The 13,923-nt window shown below is 41.3% G+C and overlaps 1 protein-coding gene across 1 annotated transcript in view; it reads left to right on the forward strand.

The window, feature by feature from the left end:
- Positions 1-13,923, forward strand: part of ccser1 (coiled-coil serine-rich protein 1) — a 1,034,597-nt gene that overhangs the window by 216,609 nt on the left and 804,065 nt on the right. The window contains exon 4 of the mRNA XM_067994468.1: positions 2,211-2,325. Coding sequence (XP_067850569.1) covers positions 2,211-2,325 — 115 coding nt within the window. The remainder of the gene's footprint in view (positions 1-2,210; positions 2,326-13,923) is intronic.

The following is a 13,923-nucleotide window of genomic DNA, read 5'->3' on the forward strand; positions in this document are numbered from 1 at the left end:
GGTCGTGGAAATCTAGAAGTCTCTCCCCCAAAAAGTTGTTGAGTTAAGGATTATGGAACCGAGGCGGGTGGATGGAGTTAGGATACAGATCAGCCATGATATAATTGAATGGCAGAACGGGCTCGAGGGGCTGAATGGCCTAGTCCTGTTCCGATTTGGATAATGCACTAAACCATAAGACTGCTCTGTGACCATCTGAACTCAGATATATTTTCAACCTTTAATCCATTTCTAGGTATGTTGTTGAAGTGGAAGCTGAGAGTGGTCAGTTGCAACAGACAGGGATGGTGTGAGGTCGGGCTGATTATGACGCAGGATCTGAAAGTGTACAACACCGTGCGACAATTCCAGTGATAGTTTTTTTAAAAAAATTTGATGGCGTTACATAAATCTTATGTCAGTGCACACCTCCTGTCAACTCTTTCCATTATAAATGAGTGTGTCCTCATTTATAAAGGGAACTGCCTATGTAAGCTTGTTACACTGCAATCCAGGCAGTAGTGTTGCCCTTGTTTTGATTTTTCAGATACCAAAGATGTGGGGGGTGAATTCCTGCAAGGGTTATCCCGATCGTCCACCATAACATTGGTGGAACAGCTGCAGAAACCCCGGAGAAATGATGACCTGATAGGGGTCTTTAATATTATGAAGGGGTTTGATAGGGTAGCTGCAAAGATTATATTTACACTTGTGGGGAAGTCCAAAACTAGGGGCCATAAATATATGAGTCACCAATAAATCCGATAAGGAATTCAGGAGAAAGTTCTTTCCTCAGAAAGTGGTGAGAATGTGGAAACGCTCCCACATGGAGTAGTTGAGGCGAATCTGGGTACGGTAGCATAGTGGTTATGTTAGTGGACTCGTAATCTAGTCAGGCCTGGACTAATATTCCAGAGTCATGAGTTCAAATCCCCCCATGGCAGCTGGGGAATTTAAATTCAATTAATTAAATAAAATCTGGAATTAAAAAAAACTAGTATCAGTAATGGTGGCCATGAATGGTTGTCGTAAAAACCCATCTGGTTCACTAATGTCCTTTAGGGAAGGAAACCTGCCGTCCTTACCCGGTCTGGCCTATATGTGACTCCAGATCGACAGCAATGCGGTTGATTCTTAATCGCCCTCTGAAATGGCCACTCAGTTGTTCAAGAAGGCGGCTCACCACCGCCATCTCAAGGGCAATTAGGGATGGGCAATATATGCTGGCCTTGCCAGCGATGCCCACATCCCATGAACGAATAAAAAAAAATAGCATAAGTGCATTTAAGGGGAAGCTAGATAAGTACATGAGGATAAAGGAATAGAAGGTTATGGTGATAGGGTGAGATGAAATGGTCGGAGGAGGAGCATAAACACCGACACAGACCAGTTGGGCCGAATTGCCTGTTTCTGTGCTGTAAAACTACATAATTCTATGTCAATCCTTACCTGTTTCTTTAAAAAAAAACCTGCTTTGGGATTCTAAAACTGAATTGTACGGATTAAATGTGAGAAAATATTTAAAGAAAACAGGTAAAAGTATACTGACAGAGAAATATGAAAGAAAAGCGCTTCACAGCTAATGAAGTACTCTTAGTGCAGCCACTGTGTAATGTTGGGAAATGCAGCAGCCAATTTGTGCACAGCAAGATCCCACAAACAGCAATGAGATAATGACCAGATAATCTGTTTTAGGGGGTGGTGTTGGTTGAGGGATAAATGTTGGCCAGGACACCGGGAGAACTCCTCAGCTCTTCAGAAAGGACCATGGGATCTTTTACGTTGGTGTCAGAGGACAGGCAGGGCCTTGGTTTAATGTTTCACCCTAAAGGCAGATGCAAACAGAATATTGTGGTTCCTTAAATTTGTATTTGTACAACAAAGGTCATAATCAAGAGAATGGTGCCCACCCGTCTCGCATATGACCCCACCAAAGTCCCTCACTAAAGTTCTTTTAGAACTTTTAAACTTTTAGTTCTTTACGTTGCCGTGCAAGTTTTTAATGCTGGTAGTTGCCAGGAGAAGTTGAAGGAGAAACTTCACCACACGGACTGCAGCGGTTCAAGAAGGCGGCTCACCACCACCTTCTCAAGGGCAGTTAGGGATGGGCAATAAATGCCGGCCTTGCCAGCGACGCCCACATCCCATGAACGAATAAAAAAAAAAGACATTTTGCAGAATCATTCTAGTAATATTTTAATAGTTGTGTTTTTGTCCCCCTTTGAATTCAGGATGTTCTGAATAGACTAGGATCATGTGACCTGGATGAGGATGACTTGATGTTGGACTTGGAGTTCCCAGAAGATCAGCGCCATCAATGTGACAATGCTGCCACCAAACATTTCGGTAAGTTTTACAAGCCCTGAAACTTCATTTGCATTTGTATCACATTGTCCTTCCCAGTATTTTAACAATTTAAAATAAACAGGCTAATGCGTCCATTAAAATAGCAAGCAAGGAAATAACGTACAAGCCTCGTTAAAGCTTACTCTAGATGCAAACTGTTCCATTTAAGTGGTTATATGCTAATATGGCAAGCAATAACTTCTAAGCTATCATCTTTTGATAATATATTAAGATCACGAGGCTACATGTGAAATACTTAACTTGGATAGCTGCCTTCTAGCACATAAACGAACCTACTTAGCCACTGTAGACACACATTAAAACCTGTCGGCGGAAGGAATTAGAGGAAGGTTTTTGACATAAGGTAATTCTCTTGATTCTAATCAGGTTTATTTCTCTCCCTTGCATTTTCTCTGCTTATTGTACATTTAAAGGATCATCCCATCTTAATCACAGTCTAGTCCACTAGAGCGATGGAAAAATAATTAGTCAAATTCAGCAGGGCTAGTGTTACCATGGCAACGGTGAATATTTTCTTGCCTGATTTTCTTGCGTCACCCGTGCCATGTACCATTTCCCAGTTGGGAGTGGAGCGGGCAGAATGCCTGCTCTCAGACCTCTGTCACCAAACGATACATGTGATGGAATACTCTCCACTTGCCTGGACGAGTGCAGCTCCAACAACACTCAAGAAGCTGGACACCATCCAGGACAAAGCAGCCCGCTCGATTGGCACCCCATCCACCACCCTAAACATTCACTCCCTTCGCCACCAGTGCACCGTGGCTGCAGTGTGTACCATCTACAGGATGCACTGCAGCAACTTCTTCGACAGCACCTCCCAAACCCATGACCTCTACCATCTAGTAGGACAAGGGCAAGGGCAGCAGGCACATGGGAACAACACCACCTGCACGTTCCCCTCCAAGTCACACACCATCCCGACTTGGAAAAGGTATGACTATTCCTTCATCGTCGCTGGGTCAAAATCCCGGAACTCCCTTCCTAACAGCACTGTGGGAGAACCTTCACCACACGGACTGCAGCGGTTCAAGAAGGCGGCTCACCACCACCTTCCCAAGGGCAATTAGGGATGGGCAATAAATGCCGGCCTCGCCAGTGACGCCCACATCCCATGAACAAATAAAAAAAAGTCACTCCTGGTGACTGGCCCAAAGAATTTTTGCACTCTTTTTCTCTGTGGCCTGCATGGGTGTCCAGTTGTTGTTTTCCCTGCCCCCGCTCCCCTCCCCATACAGGGCAAGCACGTAACATCTTATGCATCTGGCTCATAATGATCCCAGAAGAACCTTGTTTCGTCCACCATCTCGGCAGTGTTGTGATACAGGCTTGTACGACCTTGTGTACGCTAAGCCTTACTTCAAAAGAACAAAAACCTCATTGTAGGATTATTTTAGTCCCTGTAGCACTTTCGATTTGTCGCAGTCAGCTTTCAAGCCCAGTTATAATTATTAATTATGTGGTGAGGCACTACACAAAATACAGATTTTAAATGATTTGAAAACAAATCACCATCTATCCTCAACTCCGACGCCCTAGAGGGAGATTGGTAAGTGTAGATTATATAATTGTCTTTATTTAATTTTTGATGAATTTGGACAGAACCAGGATGGAATCTATTTGTTGCATGTCTTCTGGCACCTATTGAGTGTGACACATAACCAATTTCTCAGAGTTTAAATTGAAATTGGTTAAATGATGGCACGGAGTGTTGATTCCAATTTGCATATTTCATTTACCTGACCTCAGTTTTCCAATGTTACAGAACTCCGAAGATTAAAAAGTCAATGTGAAAATCACTATCCTAACTTGCTGACTGTGTAATACCCTGCAACTGATTTAAACTGGCATGGGTCCAAACACAAGTATTAGTTTAATGCCCCAATGAAATCAATTAAAAATTAATTACAACATTTGAAATCATTTGAATTTTGTGGAACTATTATGGGAGCTGAAAATCTATCGAGCGTTTAATAGCAACTGAAAATATCTGCTGTTCTCTTTCACATATTGGGGCCTTTCCGCTGGATAGCAGCAAATAAGTACAATTCAAATAGACTACTGTGTCATTTGAGCACAATCTCCTTTCTATTTGGTCAGAAATCTGTACTTAAGCCATTGGAGAGGACTAAGGGATTATGCATTCCATTGTAGGATTTAGTCCATCTTTGTAAAGTTGAATTCACATTAAATGTGGTATTCATCTCACTTACTCGCGGCCATTGTTTAATTTTCCCAGTCGCTTGGCACACACTGCGGACTGAATGCTACCAAGTGGAAATAAAGAGCACGTATGGGGAAAGAATGGAATATAATGAGGTTACCAGTAAGGCACGCTGCTGCATCATTAGATTTAGCAGTTAAAATCTGCTCAAACTCATGACCTGATCAAAGCAAGATTTATGGTGTTTTTCAAAAAAAAATAGATCCTCAACCAGGTTTTAACTCACCATAGTTGTTCAAAAACAAAACCCCATTATAAGTGTGTTTGGTCATTACATGGAGAACCAAGGGTTAAAGAACATTACATTGTTAATACTTTGAATACTGGTGCACAGATTGGCACAATGGGAAGTTTCCCTGAACATATAATTTCACCAACCGTGACAATTGTAAGCCACTTAAATCCAATCAATATGCTACAAAACGTGTGGTTTGTGAAACCTCAGTATTTGTTTTAGGGTGGAGAATCCAATTCTGCATTCTGTAATGTAACTTAAGTCGATTTGCAGTAACTGCAGTTTTATCACTTCTGTACATTCTTTCTAGATTGATAGAAACTGTGCCCTGGAATCAGGATGCAGTAAAGTAGATGATTTTTTGAGCATGATATTCTCAAATTCAAGAATACAAAAGCCAAGGCTGACCGCTTTTTTAAAACAAAATGGGACAGAGCAATAATTATTCATTTAAGTTGCATTACACTCTCAAACTTCAGAAAGGCTATCTGCCATCTCTTTAAACATGGAACAGTTAGCTTGAATTTAAAAGGATTGTGGTAAGATTAAACCAAACTGAACATGCAAATTAATGACTTCGTTCATTTAATCGAAACTAATTAATAACCCAATCCAAATCGCCAGAGTACAGGATTGCAGTAGTGCGATCAGTCTGCCAGGTGCTAAATTTGTAATCCTTATTGGACCACCAACTAATAAAGAAAGAACTTAGTTATTATAGCGCCTTATTGTGTCTTCGGGACATCCCAAAGCACTTCAGAGCCAATTAATTATTTTTAAAGTGTAGTCGCCATTCTTATGTGGGCAAATGTAGGAGCCAATTTGTGCACAGCAAATGAGATCAAATAATCTGTTTTAAGTCTGATTGTGGGAGGAATGTTGACCAGGACACCGGGAAACTTCTTCACCTTCTGGTTCTTTTTATTCATTCTTGGGACATGGGTGCGCTGGCAAGGCCTACATTTATTACCCATCCTGAGGTGCCCTTGAGAAGATGGTGGTGGGCCTTCTTCTTGAACCGCTGCAGTTCATGTGATGAAGGTATTTCCACAGTGCTGTTAGGTAGGGAGTTCCAGGATTTTGACCCAGTGACGATGAAGGAACGGCGATATATGTCCAAGTCGGGACAGTGTGTGACTCGGAGGGGCATTTGGAGGTGATGGTGTTCCCATGCACCTGCAGCCCTTGTCCTTCTAGGTGGTGGAGATCGCGGGTTTGGGAGGTGCTGTTAAAGAAGCCTTGGCGAGTTGCTGCAGTGCATCCTGTAGATAGCACACACTGCAGCCATGGTGCACTGATGGTGGAGGGAGTGGATATTTAAGGTGGTGGATGAGCTGCTTTGGCCTGGATGGAGTCGAGTTTCTTTTAGTGTTGTTGTATGGGATTTTTTATGTCCACCTGAACAGGCAGATGGCCTTCAGTTTAGGACTCAGTTGAAAAAAGATGTACTTCCTACAATGCAGCACTCCCTCTGAAGTGTCAGCCTAGTTTATGTGTTCAAGTTTGTCAATGAGAAATGAAGGACAACAACTATCCTTATCTGTGGCATGAGCCACTGATTCCAAAACACTCGTCTGATTACCAGTGACAGAAGTAAACTGATGCCAGGATATGGAGATAAAATCAGCCTAGTGTAGAGAAAAACCTTTTCACTCTGCATATACATGCCATTGTTTTCTTTAAAGGGACAAGTACATTCAAGGTGGCTACGGTCCACATTCATCCATAAAATGATGTAATTCTGGCTTTAGATTTGGTTTGGTGCTCAACCCTATTTGGATTCACAGTGAAATTTCTGTGTGCTCCTCTGCAGTGTTTCACAGTCTCCTTGTTGAGTCGCACAAAATTCACTATAGTTCAGCTGAGCTTGTGAATTTAAGAAAAAAAAATGTTGGATCTGTATTTCAGATAGCTGAGAAGTTGCAGCTTTTTTGTTGAGTAATTTAGCATCAACCTTACTGTTACACTCACCTGACGAAGGAGGAAGTCTCCGAAAGCTTGTGATTTTAAATAAAGCTGTTGGACTATAACCTGGTGTTGTAAGACTCCTTACATTTGTCCACCCCAGTCCATCACCAGCATCTCCACATCAATATATAATTCCGCAGTGCAGTAAACTGATGCATAAATTTAAAAATCCAGGTAGAAGAGCACCTCAATACTCTTGGCCAATTTCATATGCTGGTTGATCTAATCTTGATTGTCATATATAACTTTCTTTGTTCTGACTACTTTGTACCTAAAAACTTTAACTTTTCAACAATGGGAAAGCTACTTCCTCTTTATACAGAATAAACTTATTTACTTACGTCTGCGATAGTTTTCAGGTTTGCTTGACCTCTTGCAACTGCCATTCAGTTATTTAACTTTGTCCAAATAGTTTATTGTCAGTGCCAGCTTTGTCTCAGTGGGAGTGCTCTCACCTCTGGGCCAGCGGATTGCTGGTTCACTCCAGAAAGCACATCATCTAGGCTACTCGAAGAAGAGCAGGGCAATTCCACTGCTGTCCTGGCCACCATATATTCCTCATCCAACACCACTGGTCAATTATCTTGCTTCTGTTTGTGGGACCTCACCAGGTGCAAATTGGCTGCTGCTTTCCCTACATTGTTGTAAAAACCCAACTGGTTCACTAATGTCGTTTGAGGAAGGAAATCTAACGTCCTTACCCGGTCTGGCCTATATTTGACTTCAGTCCCACACCAATGTGGTTGACTCTTAACTGCTCTCTGAAGAGGCTTAGCATGCCACTCTGTTATATCAAACTGCTAGAAAGAATAACCAAAAATTTGTAGCGGTCTAAGAAGGCGGTCCACTACCACCTGCTCAGGGCAACCAGGGATGGGCAATAAATGCCGCCATTGCCAGCGACGCCCACGTCCTGAGAAGAATGGCAATAATTCAAAAGTACTCATTGGCTGTGAAGCACTTTGGGATGTTCTGAGGTCATGAAAGGCTCTATATAGATGCAAGTTCTTCCTTTATCTCCGTACATGTATTTGTGTTTGCTTATTTATCATGTAGCACTGTTTGGAAGGATTGGCTGTTCACCCCAGCACGATAACAAAATGCTGCCTGTTATACAATTGTGACACATTTTAACATATTTCGTGCATCCTGCACAAAATGTTCAGCTTCAGGTCAAATTTTCTGGAAAGCCAGATGTCTTGCATGCGTTGAAACCGTCGCCATACGTAAAAGTCTCCAGTGCAGACTACTGTGAAATCCTCAGATTTTGAGTTTCCGTTGATCATGTATGTGGTGCACACTCTCTCCATTGAGATATACCTCACTTACTAAGCTCAGAGAATTTCAGCCCAGGTCGCAACAGTCAAGGCTTAGGAGACATTGTGTGGAGGTGCGACTGGAGTTTAACCAGCTAAAACCGGGCACCTTACTGGGAAAGAGCACTGGTAAGGCTGCCACTGTTTGTAAAACCTGGACCACCTTATCCATTAGCACTTTGGCTTTAAGGGTTATCTGGAGCTAATGCTGATAAAATCAGAATTGATAGATTATTGTTGAAATGAACAATACTCTGTAATGTCAGTTGAAAAATAAGATGCAGTAGGGTATATTTTTTGATTTGCAAAGTTCCCATATAAACAGGTCAATGCCTGCCTAAAAATAGCACATGAGAATGAGGTACGAATGCTAAGCATTGGTCCTTGAGTTTTGCAACTGGAAAATATCCCCAAATAAACTACATTTTAAAAAAAAAACACTATATACTGTATAAATGGAATGTTTTCCATGGATGGTGGTTGATGAAAATGTTGCTACCAGCATAATCTCACATGCATTTATGGCACTCGTGAGTTATGTACTTGGGTCTGCTCGATGATTTATTTTCCAAACCATTGGCCCCTGACACGAATCCTCTATTATACGCTCAGAAGTTAACCTGTTGCAGTATGGTATCTAGTACATTGGTAGCAGAAGCTTTACTGAGGTTGTTGGTGTTGCTTTATTGAGGTATAACCAAGCTAACATCCTTCAGCACCAATGACAAATAAATTAAATTATAATTTGCAAATTTTACAGTTCATCCACCCCCAATAACGGACTTCCACTCACTACAGATGTATCAGCATTTTTATCATACATTTTATAGGGGATAGTTATTAGTCTAGAAATAGTTCCCTGATACTGGACAGTTTCATACGATCTCCTATTTTCATTTTAAGGAACTGTTTTCTTCAGTTTTGTATCATTTCTTGCGTTGGCAGTAGCTAAACTTTTACATTGTAGAATTAACGATAGGGACATCATTAGAGCAAGATTATTGAGAAATCATTTGCTGTTTACTTCTGGGAAATTCTGTGGCCACTGTAAATGAGAGACAAGAAAACAGCACACAGTACACCCCATGTTTTAATTGACATCTCTGAAAATTAACGTATCAGGAGAAAGTTCAGTTCCAGCTAAATCATGTTTTTGACTCATTGGAAATCAGTAATAATGACACAGAAAATATGATTTGCCTCTGTCCAACATGTGACCTTTATTATAACAACAACAACTTGCATTTATATAGCGCCTTTAAAGTAGTAGAACATCCCGGGGCACCTCACGAGTTTAATCAGGCAAAAATTTTCACCGAGCCAAAGAAGGAGACATTAGGGCAGGTGACTAAAAGCTTGGTCAAACTGGTTGGTTTTAAGGAGCGTCTTAAAGGAGGAGAGAGAGGCAGAAAGGTTTAGGGAGGGAATTCCAGAGCTTGGCGCCTAGGCAGCTGAAGACATGGCTGCCAACAGTGGGGCGAAGGAAATGGGGGGTGCACGAGAGACCAGAGTTGGAGGATTGTAGGACTAACAAATCCTTGCATCTTAAAGATTTAATCGGAAAAATATGCTAAATATTTTCAGTTTTATACATGAACTCAGCATGCATGTCACTGGAGGCTGGTAACAGGAATCAAAGTTAGTACTAAATGCTTATTTAATGTGTGCAGTGAAATTAATCCAGTATCAGGAAATGCATCAAAGTTGGGCTGTGTGCTTATTAAACATATAGTCCAAGAGGTAGCAAGCTGTGATAGGATCTGTTGTACTGGCCCGTCAAAAGCTTGGAGGCTGAGGATTATTAAATTCATTATCTGAGCTTTAAATAAGGTGGCAATTATAATTGGTTTACATGAAATCTGCATTGATTGTAACTGACCACGTTTATAATGATTAACTTGAAGATCCTGACTAGTTCGCAGCTGCACTATAAGTACAAAACCATGTTAACCATTGGAGGTTAGCTGCAAAAGTGCTGTAAGACAACAATTATTTCATAAGAACATAAGAACAGAAGAAATAGGAGCAGGAGTAGGCCAATCGGCCCCTCGAGCCTGCTCCGCCATTCAATAAGATCGTGGCTGATGTGATCCTAACCTCAAATCTAAATTCATGTCCAATTTCCTGCCCGCTCCCCGTAACCCCAAATTCCCTTTACTTCTAGGAAACTGTCTGTCTGCATTTTTTTTGGGGGGAGGGGAAGTTATGATTTTTTGGATGTTGCAAGAACCATGAATGATTACCTGGTGAGTTTGATAACTATCACTTGTTTAGGGCACTGGCCCGCACTGAACAATCTAGAGGCAGGCGGTAGCAGTCATCTATCTCTGTAACCAAGAAGAAGCAAAACTTAGTAGGGCTCAACTTGGTGTGAAAAAGATAGATAATTGGGGAGCATTTCTGCTCATGGGGCTTGTTTACTTTCCCATTAAAGATCTTGTATTTCTCAGAAGGTTTATTTATTTTGACACTGCGCTGTTAAAATTTCCTCTTTAGATATTCTGAAGCATTGTAAGCTGTAGCAGGTCAATTTGGCCCCAGTGGTCAGTTATTTTATGGACTCAATGCACTGCAGCAACTCGCCAAGGCTTCTTCGACAGCACCTCCCAAACCCACGACCTCTACCACCTAGAAGGACAAGAGCAGCAGGCACATGGGAACAACACCACCTGCACGTTCCCCTCCAAGTCACACACCATCCTGACTTGGAAATATATCGCCGTTCCTTCATCGTCGCTGGGTCAAAATCCTGGAATTCCCTTCCTAACAGCAGTGTGGGAGAACCTTCACCACACGGACTGCAGGGGTTCAAGAATGCGGCTCACCACCACCTTCTCAAGGGCAATTAGGGATGGGCAATAAATGCCGGCCTCGCCAGCGACTCCCACATCTCATGAACGAATTAAAAAAAAACTCAATAGATGAAGTACCATTTCCCAGTGAGACGGGCAAGAAGGCAACCCACTCTCCGCTCACTACTAGTGCTGCTCATGTCAGCCTTCAAGGAGGTACATTACAACAGATTAGGAAAGTTCACCTCAACCAACATTGTTTTCACTCCTTCTCTCTCTGCAAGGATGCATTTAAGTCTCCAGTTTTGCCAAGATTGCTCATCAGAGATCAGGAACTAACCAGTTAGGGAGCCGTGTCTGTAAGCCTCTGTCTTAACAAACTGTGGCACGGTGATTTGTAGCACCAACAGACTATGCCTTTTCTGGTACTTTCTTCCCAGCTGCTTTCTTGCTAAGCTGTGACGTTCAATTTTTGCTTTTTCAGCTAAGAAAGAATGAGATTACCTTTAATTGTAGATAAGAACTGCTGCCGATAAACAGCTCTTTAGATTGGATATAGTCAGGTTTATTCATTAGACAGTACTTGTTGCTCATCCTTGTGTAATTTACTAATTCTGTTCCTTGGTGTCCTTCAAGTTTAGTAAAACAAATGATCATCAATTGCCTCTCCTAGGTAACTTTCACCACAATGCCAGCTTTCATATTCAAGGCTTATGCTACAGTAAATAAAGTACAAATCTAGTCACCTTGTGCAATACTATATTTGGATGGACTACATATAACTTGGTTGCAACTAAAGAAAGAACTTGCATTTATATAGTGCCTTTCACGACCTAAGGATGTCTCAAGAGCGCTTTACAGTTAATGAAGTACTTTTTGATGTGTAATAACTATTGCAATGTAGGAGAGTCAACAGCTAACCTGTCTCTACTTGTCCAGTTATTTTTACATTTTTAACCTTATGAATTTTAAAATTAGCTCTATTTGTTCTTGATTTTAGTTTTTAAACTTAGATGTGGGATCCAATTGTAAACTGGAGCAATATGCTTGACGCTGAACTGGTTTAACCATTTTTATTTATCCCACTGAAAATGAGTCTGTAAACTCAATAGTGCTTTGTTTTAAATACTTAAGAATTTCCTTTTGAAAGTGCAAGTAGATCTATATATTTTAAGGAAAGGTAAATGCATCATTGCAGAGATTTTTGAAGAGCATGTGGCATCCCTTGACAGTCTAGTTGCTGTTGAATATTCCGATTATAGCTGGGAAGTTTTCTCTGAACAGTTGATCTGCAGTGTGCAATCTCCAGAGCATAATTAATGCACTTAGTCTATTCCTTTGTACCACAGTTTGCTTCAGTTAACATGCAGAATCCGAGTTTCAGTGGACTTTGAGTCTAAACATTTACCATAAACGCCCAAAGGGACTTTTTTGCCTTTTTCCTCCTGTGCTGGATATTATTTTTGAACAACTTTGAAATGTGGTTCTTTCGCGAGTTGTCTATTGTGGCAAGATTGCCCAGAGGAGCTAACCCAGGTAGATGCGGTTAACACTTTATCCTATCTCCCTCCCCTATGTCCTATACATATGTAATGCTAATAAATTACAAGCCATCTGAATAAATAAATTTAGTGTTTCGTTTCTGTATGCACTGTGAGGCTCTCAATAAATCCCAAATTGAATTAATTTATTCCTGTTCACCCTTAAGTGGTCTTAATGGTGTCCTGGGTTAAAGCTGAAGCTATTGTTCCACCTCAGGATATCGATTAAACAATTGCTATGTGAAGAAGGACTTATTATTAATTGAAATGCTCCTGAGTGGTCAATAAACTCTCTAATATTGCTATGAATTACCAATGATAAATATTTATGGCTATTTGTGCTGTTATGATTAGTTGGTCTGCTGGATATACCTCCAGTGGAACTTCCAGTGTCAATAGTAATTGATAATTTACTGTGCTGGAGAAATATGCAGCCCCATGTGATGTTGGTTTGCGTTTTTGTTCTTCTTTATGTTGGGAAGTATTGAAGAGGTTGCTGGTGACACAATGGGTAGCTGATCAAGGAGAGAAAGAACTTGGATTATACAGCACCTTCACAACCTCAGGACGTCGTCCGAGCCAATGAAATACTTTTGGAATTATCGAGAAGAAATTGACATGAAATGTGCCCAGACAAAGGATTTTTAATACACTATAGATAAGATATCGATAGACCTTACATAAGATAGCCTTTCCTCCATTACAACCGTGACTACACTTCAAAAAGTACTTCATTGACTGTGACGTCCTGAGGTCGTGAAAGGTGCGATATAAATGCAAGTTCTTTCCGTTTTCTTTATCTGTGACCCCTTTTTCCAGTCATTCACAATGACAGCTCACTGCAGACACATCACTGGATCTCCAACCTACTGTAATGCTCAGGAATAAGGTGTGAGAGCAGCAGCACTGCAGTGCATCTTTAAATGTTTTTGACCGAAGTGGCTGGAATTGATGTTTGGGTAACAGTTCACCACATTAAACTAGATCATAGCGAACAGCAACACTCTGACATACTCTCTTGTCTTTTGATTTGAGTTCACCGACATTCCCTCATACTGTATAGTTAACTAATGGATAGCATGGGCGCACCCCTAAACATAAGGTACTCAGACAACTTAAGTGGTGCCAGTAACTCCCGTATCAAGTATCTTCTTGGCTCAGTGATAGCACTCTTGCCTCTGAGTCAGAGGAGCCTGGTTTGAAGTCATAATCTAGTCTGACATTTCAGTGCAGTACCGATAAGAGTGTTGCATTTTTGGAGGAGCCGCCTTTTGGATGAAACGTTAAACCGAGGCCCTGTCTGCCTGTTCAGGGGACGCGAAAGATCCTGCGGCACTGTTAAAAGAAGGGCAGTGTCCGAGCTAATATTTATCCCTCAGCCAAAACCAGCAAGAACATTTTAACTGGCCACTTATCTCATTGCTGCTGGTACACAAATTGCCTGCCACGTTTGCCTACATAATAACAGTGACTGCACTTCAAAAATAATTAATTGACTGTG

This window comes from Heptranchias perlo, chromosome 1 (assembly GCF_035084215.1).
Source record: "Heptranchias perlo isolate sHepPer1 chromosome 1, sHepPer1.hap1, whole genome shotgun sequence".
Classification (NCBI taxonomy): Eukaryota; Metazoa; Chordata; class Chondrichthyes; order Hexanchiformes; family Hexanchidae; genus Heptranchias; species Heptranchias perlo.